General features: G+C 40.5%; 1 protein-coding gene across 1 annotated transcript in view; it reads right to left on the bottom strand.

The window, feature by feature from the left end:
• Nucleotides 1–15,822, bottom strand: part of NBAS (NBAS subunit of NRZ tethering complex) — a 368,998-nt gene that overhangs the window by 305,713 nt on the left and 47,463 nt on the right. The window contains exons 13-16 of the mRNA XM_050951646.1: nt 9,138–9,201; nt 6,723–6,916; nt 4,583–4,840; nt 911–1,036 (exon numbers count right to left, since the gene is read on the bottom strand). Coding sequence (XP_050807603.1) covers nt 911–1,036; nt 4,583–4,840; nt 6,723–6,916; nt 9,138–9,201 — 642 coding nt within the window. The remainder of the gene's footprint in view (nt 1–910; nt 1,037–4,582; nt 4,841–6,722; nt 6,917–9,137; nt 9,202–15,822) is intronic.

The raw sequence follows: 15,822 nt of genomic DNA on the forward strand, positions 1-15,822 counted from the left end.
AACCTCACAACAGCATTCTAATAAATCTTTGCTGACTAGCGGACAGAAGCTGTTTAAATTTCAGAGTTCCTAAATATATCAAACCATTGCTTTTGAAAGTAAGATAGACTACACTTGAAACCAATACATAATAAAGTAATACTGTTCTCCTTCCATTTAAGGATCACAAAGCACTGTACAAAAGATGTTCTTCCCAATTTATAGAGGAGAAAACGGACATACAGATGTCAAGTGACTTGACAAAGGTCACCCAGCAACTCAGACACAGAACTAGAAATAGAACCTAGTTATCCTGGATCTCAGGGCTCTTAACTCTTCTTCCTAGTCAGTATGGCAACTCTGTGCTGACTGAAAATTTTGCAGTCTGATCACAGCATACAATTACTCCCATCTCAGTGTACTATATGGCCATTTTCAGCATCATCTCTTTCAGCAAGTGCTGCTTATGTGATCTAGAAGTGCAAATTACACTGTGAGGTGTTCCAGTCCATGTTCTAGATAACATACCGAGAACAATTGCTAGTACATTACTACTACAGGCATTTTTTCAATTAATATTTGGCTTAGAGATAATGCTAATTTAGCAACAGAACTTCAACTTCAAATTATCTGAGGCTCATAAATCAACCACAATACCTTCAACTAAATAATTAAGACAACCTGAAGACACCAGCTTGATGCATTTTTTTCTTTTCAAGTCCACTGAACACAATGGGAGTCTTTCCATTTACTTCAATGAGATTTAAGATCCGGGCACTAGCAAATTTAACAAGGTCAGTCCCTTCTGCATTAGGTGAAATTCATGAAGGACAGTTCTGCAAATCAGTACCACCATTTGTTACATAAATTAGAACATGATTTCTGTTTCTACGAGAATATTACGAAATTTATTTCAACTTAAAAAACATACCAGGTAGTCTTGAATAGAAGCAATGTTAACAGTTGATTTCCTCCATTGTCTTTGATATACAAGATCAGAATCTAGACCATATGCTTGAGCCAAAGATAAAGCTTCACCATATTCTTCATTATCAATCTAAAACAAAGTACATGAACGTAAACATCTTCGACAGAATGGAGTTGCTCTGTAATTATTTGTGAATACTGTGTGTTTATAGGTTATCTACACGTGCGCACACACACACACACACACGCACACACGCACAGTGAATACAGTAGTCTAATTAAATAGAGATCCCAAAGGAAAAAACATGCAGAAAAGAAAAATAATGTCTCAAGATATCAAGTTCTCCACAGACACTAGGGGCTATTAAGAGACAATCCCAGAACAGGTAAAGGCACGTGCATACTGGAGAGCTAAGAACTGTGGCAGGTTTAAAAGGGAACCCTTTCTCAAGAGAAGAGGGATTTGTTCAGGGGAAAAAGTCTGACACATTCGCACCCAACTGGAGGGTCTGAAGAAGTTAAACCAGCGTAAGTTACCATCAAGAAGCCTTAGATAATAGACGTGTGTCAACTGCGTGTTATTTTAAAACCCTTTTTCTGTACATGTTTTGGTCCTTTTTAAAAAAAAACAAAAAAAAAAAAAAACCAATATTTAGGTTTAAAGTAGTATATGGCCGCTATATTCACTACTAGTCAGTCTTCTGTGCCAAAATTGAACTGGGCCTGCTGGTAAGCACAGTTGCTACACAAAGTACTGTAGCTCAGGATGTGGTCTAAGATTGAGAGAACTGTGCAATTCCACCCTCGGAGTGAACCTGAGGGTGGAAGACAATTTAAGTGAAAGTGACCACGAAATGAGGTCATGATTCTAAAAAAAGGAAGGAGTAAGACTAGCTGGATAAGGACAATGAACTTCAAAAAAGCAGATTTTAACTGACTCAACAACTTGAGAGGTAAGGTCCCATGGGAAGAAAAAAACAAGGGAAAAATGAGTTCAGGAGAGCTGGCATTTTCTCAAGGAGACAACATTAAAGGAATAACTGCAAACTACCTCAATGAGAAGGGAAGATAGGAAGGACATTAAAAGGCCATCACGACTCCATCAGGAGCTCTTTAATGACCTGAAAATCAAAAAGGAATCCCACAGAAATAGGAAACACGGACAAATTGGTAAGAGGAATGCGAAAGAATAGCATAAACACATAGGTATAAAATCGGACAGGCTAAGGCACAAAATGAGTTACACCTAATATGGGACATAAAAGGCAATAAAAAGAGGTTCCCTTAAATACATTATGAGCAAGAGAAAAACAAAAGGAAAGTGTAAGTTCTTTACTTAGCGGGAAAGGCAACTTAAAAACTGATGACATCAATAAGGCTGATGGGTTTAATGCCTATTTTGCTTCCGTCTTCAGAAAAAAAGATTAATGGTGATGAGATACTCAACACAATTCTATAATAAGAAAGGTGAAGGAACACAAGCCAAAATAAAGAAAGAACACGTTGAAGAATATTTAGATAGGTTAAATGTATTCAAGTTGGCAGAACTTGATGAAATTCATTCTAGGATATTTAAGGAACTAGCTGAAGCACTCTCAGACCCATTAGCCTTATCTTTGAGATCACACCGAGGATAGGTGCAGTCCCAGGGGACTGGAGAAGAACAAACATAGTAGCTACCTTTAAAAGAGAGAACTAAGAAGAGCCATCAAATTATACACTGGTCAGCCCAACTTTAAAACCTGGAAAGATACTGGAACAAACTATTAAAAAATTAATTTGTAAGCACCTAGAAGAGAATAGGATTAGAAGGAATAGCCAGTATGTATTTGTTAAAAACAAAATCATGCCAAACCAACCTAATTTCCTTTTTTTGACAGGGTTACTGGCCTAGTGGATTGGGGCGGGCAGGGGGCACCAGTAAACATTATACTTCTTGATTTTAGTAAGGCTTTTGATACTGTTATACATGACATGCTCATAAGCAAAATAGGGAAATGTGGCCTACATGAATTTACAATAAGGTGGGTGCACAACTGGTTGGAAGACCGAACTCAGACTAGTTATCAATGGTTCACTGTTAAACTGGGAGGGTGTATCTAGGAGGGGTCACACAGTCATCAGTCCTGGGTTTGGTACCATTCAATATTTTCTTGAACTTGGATAATGAGGTGGAGAGCATGCTTGCAAAATTTGCAGATGACACCAAGCTGGGTGGGGTTGCAAGCACTTTGAAGGACAGACTTAGAATTCAAAATAATCTAGACAAATGGAAAACTGGTCTGAAATCAATAAGATGAAATTCAATTAAGATTAAAGGCAAAGTAGTACACTTAGGAGGGCAAAAATCAAAAGATTAACTATAAAATTGAATGGCTAGGTGTTAACACTGCTGAAAAGGATCTGAGGGTTAGAGTGAATCATAAATTGAATGAGAGTCAATATGATGCAGTTGTATAAAAGGCTAATGTCATTCTAGGGCGTATTAACAGGAGTATCATAGGCAAGACATGGGAGGTAATCGTCCTGCTCTACTCTGCACTGACGAGGCCTCAGTTAGCATACTGTTTCTATCTCTGGGCACTACACTTTAGAAAAGATGTGGGAAACATGGAAAGAGATTAGTAGAGAGCAACAAAAGTGATAAAATATTTAAAGCGATGAACTGTACGGAAAAGTTTTAAAAATTGGGCATGTTTAGTCTTGAGAAAAGATGACGGGGGCAGGGACCTGATAGTTGTCAAATTCATTAAGAGGACAGGGATCATAGAATCATAGAATACCTGGGTTGGAAGGGACCTCAGGAGGTCATCTAGTCCAACCCCCTGCTCAAAGCAGGATCAATCCCCAACTAAATCATCCCAGCCAGAGCTTTGTCAAGCCTGACCTTAAAAACCTCCAAGGAAGAAGATTTCACCACCTCCCTAGGTAACCCATTCCAGTGCTTCACCACCCTCCTAGTGAAAAAGTTTTGTCTAATATCCAACCTAAATCTCCCCCACTGCAGCTTGAGACCATTACTCTTTGTTCTGACAATTGTTCTCTGCATTCACTCAAGGTAGTACAAGAAATAATGGCTTAATCTGTAGCGAGGGAGATTAGGTTACTTATTATGAAAATCTCCATGAAAATATCTGCGGGTGTGTGCATTCAGAGAAACTACAGGGGACAGAGGAGCAGCTAGCCCTGTAACCATGATACCATCTATGTCAGTGGACATTACCATTGAATCAAGGAAATAAAATAGCATATCAATTCTGTCCCCTGGCCAATACAGTATTGTTTCACTGAATATATTTACCAGGGTTTTCTCTAGTCTAATTTTAAATGTCTAATGTGATGTAGCTTACCCACCCCATTCACAATCTAATGAATCTTATACTTTCTGCTCAAATGATCCTTAAATAACTTGTCATTTGAACTACATTAATGCAGGTTCTCTATTTTAATCACGTGCCTTCCAGCTGGTGGACACATTGCGTATTGTTGATATCTCTCTCTCTCTCAACACACATACATCCCTTAGAAATACATGGCTAGACCCTTGTATTAAAAGAAAAAAATAAATAAAACAGGAAGATATCAAAGCTGGTCTTTCTAAAATAATGAAAAACAGTTATTTTATGTTAATCTTTACTGTTGTCCTAGTCTCATGTTGTATGGGTCTCAATCTCACCTTTCTCTGGTAAAGCTCCTCTGGAGTTGTAGATCTTAAACTCACAAGGCGGTAATTCTTTGTAATAGTGCGTGAACGTTTCCGTGGAGGAGCAAATCGTTCCATTTCTGTCACAAAATACAGGCCTTGCTTCAGGTAACTGAAATATCTGGCCTTGGCAGAAGTTACATCATCTGAGTCAGAGTCATCTTCTCCTTCATCTTCCTCACCAGGCCTGCTCTCCAAGCGTAATCTCTTTGGAGCCAGTTTTATCTCGCACTACACAGAAACGCAAGTCTTAAACAGTGCAATATATTGTTGTTTGTTTGCTCCCAAGCTGCCTGATTCAGGAAAATGCTGAGCATTCACAATTCACATCAACTTTAGGATCAAGGACCCCGACTCCTCCCACTCCTGCACATTAAAACATTAGCTTGTAACCTGTAATTTGTACTTCAGGGATGCTTCTTGGCTCTCCATCCTAGACTACAGATCTGATCCAGAGCCCACTGAAGTTAATAGAAAGACTTCCATAAATCTCAACGAGCTACCAGTCAGACACTGTGTCCTCTAACAGAGGCAGGAAGCCGTACAAGGTGGGGAACTAAGAGGTAATCCATATCAGTTCTATTATCAGAAAATTTAGCTAACACATGAATTAAACAGTATGCAAACTAAAAAGTCACATATTTAATCAATTATTTGGAACTCTATATCAATGTACTAAGCTTCTCTCTGATTAGGTCAATGTTAACATCCTGACGGAAGAACAAGGAGTCACTGATAGGAAGCTTTTCAGGTCTTCCAATTAACGTCATTTCCATAGTAATGCATCTTTTAATAGACATATGAACAAACTTGTTTATATTGCGATCATGCTGTTCCGAAACAAGTATTAGCAACAACTGTGATATAAAAGGTGTTTGGTGTTCATTTGTTTTGTTTTTAATCTGTCTTGACTGGGAAAGGGGAACAAGGGATGGATCACTTGATGATTACACCTCTACCTCAATATAACGCTGTCCTTGGGAGCCAAAAAATTTTACCACGTTATGGGTGAAACCACGTTATATTGAACTTGCTTTGATCCACTGGAGTGCGCAGCCTCGCGCCCCCCAGAGCACTGCTTTACTGTGTTATATCCAAATTCATGTTATATCGGGTGGCGTTATATCAAGGTAGCGGTGTACCTGTTCTGTTCATTCCTACTGAAGCAGTTGGCATTGGTCACTGTGGGAAGACAGGATACTGGGCTAGATGGACGTTTGGTCTCATTCAGTATGGCTGTTCTTATGTTGTAAGACCAACATGTCATAACAATTTTACAGGGAAATCAAAGATTTAATTACTTGGATTGAAATAACATTGCAGGTATACATTATTATGGAGGGCAGCAGACTTTTTTTGCCATAATTTAAATAAATGAAAAAATTTACAAAAACATTTAACATAACTTCTTTTTTAATAGCATTTCTTCTCTGAATAAGTGATAGAGACAAATACTGTATTCCCCACTTCAATCAAACATACCCAGTATCCATGAGACTTCAAGCCAATGCGAGTTTTACTTGAGGAAGGATGACTCAGGTTGCAGGATTTTTCATATAATTATATATAGATATATATTTTAACATACATATAAATAGCCATTCTTACTGTACAAATTTGTAGATACAAATTTTCTTGGTTACTGTATATATCAGATTATTTTTCCTTCTAATTAAAACAGTTTGAAGAAAACCCATTTTTTCCAAGTAGCATAAAATTAAATAAATCAAATAATCTATATTGAAACAAAGCAAATGTCTCAATGGAGTGGGGCCTTGTTTATTTATACTTATGACCAGAAAATATATTGCGAAGTAGTGGATTCTGAACATTAGTCAGAAAGAAGGCAACTGAAAAAGCCAAAACTTCAAACTATTTTGTTCATTTGCTTTCATGATTTAGGATAATCCTTCAGAGTATATGATAAAACAATTTGTAAACGCAATGAAAACATAGTAAGACAAGATTTCATTACAGAATCTGCTATTAGGGTGGGAGAGATGGCCATCTTTTGTATAAACATTTTGGGTTCTGCACATTAGCAAACTGAAAAAAAGTGAGGTTTTATTATACTACAGTGGGGGGTTTCTTAGTATTAGTATATGTTTATTACCTCCAGGCTTAGAAATCCTCCATCATGAGCAGAAGTGACCTGAGGGCAACTTTCAAACCATTCACATGATTTCCCCAGTAAGTTTTTTAATGTTTTCACAGATGACACAGTCAAAGCTCCAGAGCAGCGAGCCAAGATCACAGCATTTTCTGCCCACCAATTTACATCCATTAGTGAATAATACGATTCTTTATCTAAAGGAGAAAACCAAAAGCATTTCTAACAAACATATTCATCAGCATCAAACACAGCCTCGCTTCATTAAGTTTCTATTTTACAGCAACGGTATTTTTAATCACAGTCAACTCTGTATTAACAACAGTAAAACTCAACCATTGTAGATTTTGACATAACTGCATTACTTTTTAAATATTGCTTGAAAAAACTAATTTACAGCAAGCTGATTTACATGCACTGAGTATGACAGGTTTTGAGCATTTGATAAAGATTTGGTACATCACTCCTCAGGACAATTGAGAGTGAATTTCTTTGGCAAATGCATAGAAAATTACAGATAGGATCCAGAAAAATTGCATTCAGCTGGAGGACATATCACAACTGAAAAGAGAACTCTTAGAGGACCACTCAGGGAGAAAACAGTTATTAAGATGACATTTTAAAAATAGTTACAATCTAGAATTTTACATTTTGTGGGCAATTTGCTTATGCAGTTAGATATCGCCCTTAAGTGAAGACAGACCACCTTATTTTCTAACTATTACAGCATACTCCTTTCAATTCAGTTCATTCTTTTCACTTTGAATGATCGTTGTCTGAATTTTGTTACATAGATAATACCAGGGTGTATCTCAGAAACTGGAGAAGTGTCTGAACAGCAGCTTTTAAATTGCAGTCATATTTTATCAACAAGTTTCCCTTGGGCTCTTCTCTGGTTCAGAATGCTGGCCTCTCACTAACTGGCAAAGATTTTTAAACTGTAGCTATGAACTGTATTACACAAACCTATCTCCTCAAAACAAGGTAGATTCTGTTATTTCTACTGCCAATTATTGTGACCAAGTTAATCATGACTTAAGCAGGTAAAAGGGACTATAATGAAACACCACCTGTATGAATCCTTAGAAGATTTCCACTCACTAATCTCAGGCAGGCACGGTGTCAAGGAGGGTTTTGTTTGTTTTAAATCAAGTCATGTAATTTGGCAAAAATAACTTTACTTTTTTGTAACTGGACTTTTCCATTTCTCTCCTAGACAAATCTTTACTCTGATTGTGCATGCCAGGTCACTTAGACTGTAAACTTTTAGGGGCTGGCACCACAAATACCTCAGGAAAATGCGGCCCAGATCTATGATTGAGGCCCAGAGGTACTACAGCAATACTTCTTGTTGTTACTTTCTTTGTATCAGTGGAACCATGAAGCTATTAGCTTCTTTGCTGTGAAACTATAGACGCTTCCCGGGTTATGCAAACCCGACTTACGCAAACCCACACTTACGGAAAAAGTTCCCTAAGTCCATAAGCAGGGTTTGTTTGTTTTTTCATAACTGTTAGGTATACGTCCCCGACTTACACAAAATTCAACTTACGCAAGGCGTTCCGCAACGGAACGCCTTGCGTAAGTCGGGGGAGCGTCTGTGCTGGCTATATAAACATTGTTCATATACTGATGTACAAGCATGGCATTAACACTGCATGTATAAATGGAAGCACATTAAAACATGCTCTCAGCTAAAATATTAACTGAAGACAAGCAGGCACGTGTTCTAACTTGTTCCAAGACTTTTAAAATTCACCATGCTGGTGTGGAGGGGAAGGACTGAATTAAATATGAAAAGTGTATTTAGCATTGTGGACTACAAAGGTATGCCTACACAGCATTTTGGAGCCCACAGGAGCAAATCTTCCTTAGCAGGGCTCATGCCAGCACTCTAAAAATAGCTATGTGGACAGCACTTTGGGGTTGCAGTTCAGACTGGAGCTCAGGCACTAAAGCCCACCCACCTACCTCCCTAAGGTTTAGAAACCAAGCTCTGTGGACCCGGCTCTCAGGTTCCAATATATCCCAAGAGGTCTCCTGGTGGGCTCTGCAAATTTCTGCACCATACAATTTATTGTTTCATGTATTTCCAAGACAGATAGATATTTTTGCTGAGCATTAAGCCTTCCATGGAGACAGGATCCACAACCTTCTGATTTATCATGAATGAAAAAGCCCTATATTATCTATAACCATAAATAAAAGGATATTTCAGTTGCAAAGTATGCCTAACAGCGGATTTTTAAATGTTTGCATTGTGACACTCATTAAGCTAGGATGAACTGAAAATTCAAGAAAGATTCACAAATTTGGCAACTATCCTAGGCAAGATTTTAATTAAAACCATTATGTTCTTTAACCAATGTATTTTTTTTTCCAGAACATCAATGAACATCATTTGACTACATCACTCACCTTTTATTTTCTTCCTTTTTTCAGAAGAAAGCCTCCAATCTGGATTGATCTCATCATAACCTGGCTAAAAACATTAAAGTTGCAATGTTACATTAACTATATTAGTAAGCAATCATCTTTAAAAAGCAAACATTTTGCCCCCTTTATATCTAACTACTTCTCACAAAAGGTAACATCTTCAATTTTCCAGTCTTAAACTGCCCTGTTATCACTGAGACTACATCCATGTAAATTAAAACTTCCTCCACTAAGTCAGATGTACAAGTTGGACCCTTTCTTTAAAATATTTAATTTAGAAATATAGGAACTGCACAATGGATCAGTTCCATAGCCCATCTAATACAGTATTCTGCCTAGCACCATGTCCTACATAAGAAACCGGGATCTATCAACAGATAACCCAATGACTCACTGATCTGGGCAGTGTTCTATGGCAATGGTTGCCCATGAATTTCTCAAATACAGGATATCCAGTTAAGCTGCCCACTTTCCCAAACTATATGTGATTTGTTTAACCTGAAGTGTTTTTAGGAGAACAATTACTTGTTATAAGTCATAGAATGCAAGTGTCACTCTAAATTCCCCTGCGTCTTAGGAACCCAGGATCATGTATTATAGTCAGTTATCTCTGTAACATTTCCCTTGTAGGACTAGCATAGCAGAGGAACCAGCAGTATTTAGTGACCTCTGCACCTGCAGCTCCCTCCTTTGAACAGATTTTTCTTCATCTTGCAAAGAGCACACAAAGATGTACAGTAGGAGAGTGATGCTGAATCTCACACAGTGCGGTATCACAAGTCACATAGTATGTGACAGAAAAACAGCTTTTATTATTTACTGAGTACAGTCAGGGTGCAGGACACTGTGAAGACAGAGGATATAGTGGTCATGCCCAAGCAATTTACAAACATCAAAAGGACACCTCTCAACAGTTGAAACACCAGACTGGGTCCAGTTTCAGTCTAACGGAAAATCTGGGATTTGGTTTGGTTTATTTTTTTTAAAGGAGCACAAAAGCACACTAGTATCATCTGGGGAGGAAGGGGGGTTGTTTTTTTGTTTGTTTTGGCATGCCAGTTCTCACCCCACATTTTATTAAATCAAAATGTTTCTGTGCAAAACAGATAAAAGTTGCATATTTCTGAAATGTTCTGTCCTATAAAAAACAGTTACTAACCTTTCCGTAATTGTTGTTCTTCCAGATGTGTTGCTCATGTCCATTCCATGTTAGATGTGCACATGCTGCATGCAGACACCGGAGACTTTTCCCTCACTGGTATCCATCAGGCTGGCTCTAGCATCTTCTGGTACCAAGCACTCATGCGCCAATATAAGAGCCCCAGCCAGCCCCACACCCTCTGAGTTCCTTCCTGCCAGCTAACTCCAAGAGATGGACAGGAGGATGGGTTGTGAAATGAAATGAGCATCACATCTCAAACAGTAGCAGCTATGGAAAGGTTAGTAATCATTTTTTCTTCAAGTGCTTGCTCATGCCCATTCCATGTTAGAGGACTTTCAAATGGTGAGCAAGGAAGTGGGTTCAGAGAGTTCATGGACATACAGATTGCAACACTGCTCTACCAAACTTGGCATTAGCCCTAGCCTGCTGGGTAATGGCATAGTGGGAGGAGAAAGTATGTATCAACTACCAGGTCACTTCTCTGCAGATGTTTTGGATCAGGAACTGGGACAGATGGAGCCTTAGCTCTCGTCAAATGGGCTGTCAAGATGCAGGAGGGCGAACACCCCCGCTCATAGTATGTACGAATGCAGGAAGCAATCCAGGATGAAAGTCTCTGGGCTGAAACTGGTAGGCTTTTCATCCTGTCTGCTACTGCCACAAAAAGCTGGATGGATTTACAGAACTGCTTGGTTCTTTCAGCATAGAAGGCCAGGGAACATTTAACTTCCAACGTATGGAGATGCCACTCCTCCATATTTTTGTGCAGTTTGGGGAAGAAAACAGGCAGGAAAATAGCCTGATTACTATGAAACTGCAAGACCACCTTTGGCAGGAATGCTGGGTAGAGGTGTAATTCAGCCTTCTCCTCAACACCGTATATGGGGATTCTGAAATAAGGGCCAAGATTTCTGAGACCCTCCTGGCTGAGGCAATCATTACCAGGAAGGCAACCTTCCAGGACACAAATGTCAGAAAGCATGATTCCAGCAACACAAAAGGAGGGCCCATGAGTCATGAAAAGACCAGATTTAGGGCCTCCAGTGGAATGAGTTCACGAATTTCAGTGTAAAGTCTCTCTAATCCTTTGAAGAAGCAAATGAATATTTTGCATGAGAAGACCGACCTACTGTCCATCAGAGGGTGGAAGGTTGAGATTGCTGCTAGATGCACCTTGAACGATGAAATGGCTAGGCCCTGTTTCAGATACAGCAGTTACTCCAGCACAGACTGGAGGGGTGACCAAGTTGGTAAGAGGTCTCGTTGGGATGATCAAACCAAGAAACACTTCCATTTGGCAAGGTAAGTAACTCTAGTAGATGGTTTCACACTACCTAGCAAGACCTGGCGGACTTCTTCTGAACAGGTCAGTCTCACGGGCCTCTTGACAGAGGGTGAACGAGCATGCTCCTCCCTGCCTGTTGATGCAAAACATGGCCGCTGCGTTGTCCATGAGCACTTGCACTACTTTACCTGCAATCTGGGGTAGAAACACTTGCACGCTAGGTGGACTGCTCTGAGCAATTGACATTTATATGCAATGAGAGCTCGTCCTAGGACCACAGGCCGAGTCCTGAAGTGTTCAAGGTGAGCCTCCCAACCTAGAGTGAATGCAACCAAGATTATGGCTGAAGAGAGACAAAGGGAACCGTTCAGGGATGCCTCCATCAGTCCAGGGAAATGAGGATTGGGGTGGGAACTGTAAGCACCAAGTCCAAGTGATGTACACTAAGGCCAGCCAAGCCTGAAGAGGTCTGAAGTACAATTTTGCATAATAAATAATAATTGGAGATGTACCTATCACCTAGAACTGGAAGGGACCTTAAAAGGTCACTGAGTCCAGCCCCTTGCTTTAACTAGCAGGACCAAGTACTGATTTTTGCCCCAGATCCCTAAGTGGCCCCCTCAAAGACTGAATTCACAACCCTCGGTTTAGCAAACCAATGCTCAAACCACAGAACTATCCCTCCCTCCCCTAATTTTTGCACCATAAGTGCACGTAGCCATGTGACCTAAAAGTCTGAGGCAGAAACAGGCTGTCATGACAATGTGGGCCTTGACCTTCGATACCACAGCCAACATTGTCCGGAACTTAGCCTCTGGGAGGAAGGCTCTGGCCCAGGTAGAACCGAGCACAGCAAGAGTCGACTTTTGCTAATTTATCAATAGACCCAGGGCTCAGAAGGTAGCTTAGACCAGATAAAGGCTGGCTTTCACCTGGGCCTTGGACTGGCCCTTGATTAGCCAGTCATTGAGGTAAAGGTAGAAGCTAACACCTTGCCTTCTGAGTAAGGCCCCCACCAGCGCCATACATATTGTAAAAACACTGCCAACAGGCCAGAGAAGAGGACAGTAAATTGGTAGTGGGTCTGGTTTACAATGAATCCGAGAAACCTTCTGTGGCCCTGGAAAATGGAGATGTGGAAATCGGTGTCTTTCAAGTCGAGGGCAATATAGCAGTCCACTGAAACCAGGGAGGGAATAATGGAAGCCAGAGAGACCATGCAGAACCTCAGTTTCTTGAGATAACTGTGGAGGTGATGCAGATCTAGAATGGGTCAAAGATCCCCTCTGGCCTTCAGGATCAGGAAATATCAGCAGGAGTAAAACCTACCCCTCTCAAGTTCTGAGGCACCTGCCCCACAGCCCCTTCCTGAAGGAGAGCTTACACCTCCAGGACTAGAAGTTGCTCATTAGAAGGGTCACAGAAGAGGGATGAGGAGGGGATGGGAGAGAAGGGTGGAAGAAAGCTAAAGGGAATAACTTTCCTCCACCATACTTGGCACCCAACAGTCCGAAGTGATGAGGGACCATGCCAGGCCAAAGTAGGAAAGACGGTCTGAGAAAACAAAAGGGGGCCACAGAAGGTTTCCCGGATCCATTGTAAACCAGACCCGCTACCAATTTACTGTCCTCTTCTATGTCCTGTTGGCAGTATCAGAAACTGATATAAATGTCCTCTGGTGCCACTTCAAAAGTTCTGCTTGGGATATGCCAGATATCTATGCAAGCCCAGTAATGAGGCTGAGGTGGAAGGGGGCGATTGCCTGTGTTTACAATCCCTGCTGCATTTCTTGAACAGGTGTTGGCATGGTGATGGAGACAAGAAGATGACCATTTTCTGAGGCCTGAAGTGCTTCCTTGAAGGTCCGAAGGTATCATAGAGTCAAAGGAATGGAAGGGACCTTGAGAGGTCATCTAGTCCAGTCCCCTTCACTCATGCAGGACTAAGTATTATCTAGACCAGGGGTAGGCAACCTATGGCACGGGTGCCGAAGTCAGCATATGAGCTGATTTTCAGTGGTACTCACATTGCCCGGGTCCTGGCCACCAGTCTGGGGGGCTCTGCATTTAAATTTAAATGAAGCTTCTTAAACATTTTAAAAGCCTTATTTACTTTACATACAGCAAGAGAGAGAGTTTAGTTATATATTATAGACTTATAGAAAGAGACCTTCTAAAAACATTAAAATGTATTACTGGCACGTGAAACCTTAAATTAGTGTGAATAAATGAAGATTTGGCACAGCGCTTCTAAAAGGTTGCTGACCCCTGATCTAGACCACCCTTGACAGGTGTTTAAAAATTTCCAATGATGGAGATTCCACAACCTCCCTGGGCAATTTATTCCAGTGTTTAGCCGCCCTGACAGTTAGGAAGTTTTTCCTAATGTCCAACCTAAACTGCCCTTGCTGCAATTTAAGCCCATTGCTTCTTGTCCTATGCTCAGAGGTTAAGGAGAACAATTTTTTTTCCATCCTCCTTGTAGCAACCTTTTATATACTTGAAAACTGATATGTCCCCTCTCAATCTTGTCTTCTCCTGACTAAACAAACCCATTTTTTTCCAATCTTCCCTCATAAGTCATGTTTTCTAGACCTTTAATTTATTTATTTATTTATTTATTTATTTGCTTGCTCTTCTCTGGACTCTCTTCAATTTGTCTACATCTTTCCTGAAATGTGCACCCAGAACAGGACACAATATTCCAGTTAAGGCTTAATCAACATGGAGTAGAGCAGAAGAATTACTTCTTGTGTCTTGCTTACAAAATACTCCTGCTAATACATCCCAGAATTATGCATGTATGTTTGTTTTTTTCAACAGTGTTACACTGTTGACTCATATTTAACTTGTGATTCACTATGGCCCTTAGATTCCTTTCTGCAGTACTCCTTCCTAGGCAGTCATTTCCCATTTTGTATGATGGTAACTCATTTTTCCTTCCTAAGTGGAGTATTTTGCATTTGTACTTATTGAATTTGATCTTATTTACTTCAGACTATTTCTCCAGTTGATTTTGAATTTTAATGCTATCCTCCAAAGCACTTCCAACCCCTCCCAGCTTGGTATCATCCACAAACTTTATAATATACTGTCTATGCCATTATCTAAATCATTGATGAAGACATTGAATAGAACTGGACCCAGGACTGATCCCTGCAGGATCCCCCATGATATGCCCTTCTCTGGGAATGTTTTTTCAATCAGTTATGCACCCATCTTATAGTAGCACCATCTAGGCTGTATTTCCCTAGTTTGTTCATTCGAGACAATATTAAAAGCCTTACTAAAGTCAAGATATACCACATCTACTGCTTCCTCCCTATCCACAAGGCTTGTTACCCTGTCAAAGAAACCTGCTAGGTTGGTTTGACACAATTTGTTGCTGACTAACCCATGATGACTGTTACTTATCACTTCATTATCTTCTAGGTGTTTGCAAACTGATTGCTTAATTATTTGCTCCATTATCTTTCTGGGTACTGAAGTTAAGCTGATAGAGATCCAGGGACCTGAGGGTGGCCTTGTAATCTTTCAGTCAAGTAGTTTTGCATCCATCTGGTAGGACAAAAGGGAAATTCCCTCAAATGGAAGGTCTTGATTGGCCTCCTTAACTTCTGGAGGCAGTCTCAAGGATTGGAGCCAGGAGTATCTTCTCATGACCACCGCTAATGCCAACCTTTTGTCAGAGCATCTAGGGCAGCCTAGAGGGAGGCCCTGGCTATGGTCTTCCTTTCCTCCACCAGAGCAGAGAATTTCTGTCTGGACTCCTGGGTCAGCAAGTTCTTGAATTCAGACATGGAGTCCCAGATGTTATAGTCATGCCTCCCAAGGCAGGCCTGCTGGTTGCAGATGCGGGGCTGCAACCCACCAGGAAAATAAATCTTTTTACCAAACAGATTCAGTTTCTTTGAGTCCTTTGGCTTGAGGGACACACCTTGCAGTCCTTGCCTGTCTTTTGTTGGCCACTCCAATCACAAAGGACCTGGGAAGAGGATGGGAATAGAAGTTTTTATACCCCTTAGTGGGACACCACACTTTTTCTCTGCTCTTTTTGAAGTGGGTGCCAGAGAAGATATGGTCTGGCATAGGGACCCATAAGGGCCTCATTGGGGGGTAGAACCACCTTTTATGGGACTGCTGCGACCAAGATGTTGCTCAAGATGCATGAGGACTCTTCAAGCACCTCCAACTCCCGCACTAGGTTAGAAGTCACACTTT

This window comes from Gopherus flavomarginatus, chromosome 4 (genome assembly GCF_025201925.1).
Source record: "Gopherus flavomarginatus isolate rGopFla2 chromosome 4, rGopFla2.mat.asm, whole genome shotgun sequence".
In the NCBI taxonomy this organism is placed as follows: Eukaryota; Metazoa; Chordata; order Testudines; family Testudinidae; genus Gopherus; species Gopherus flavomarginatus.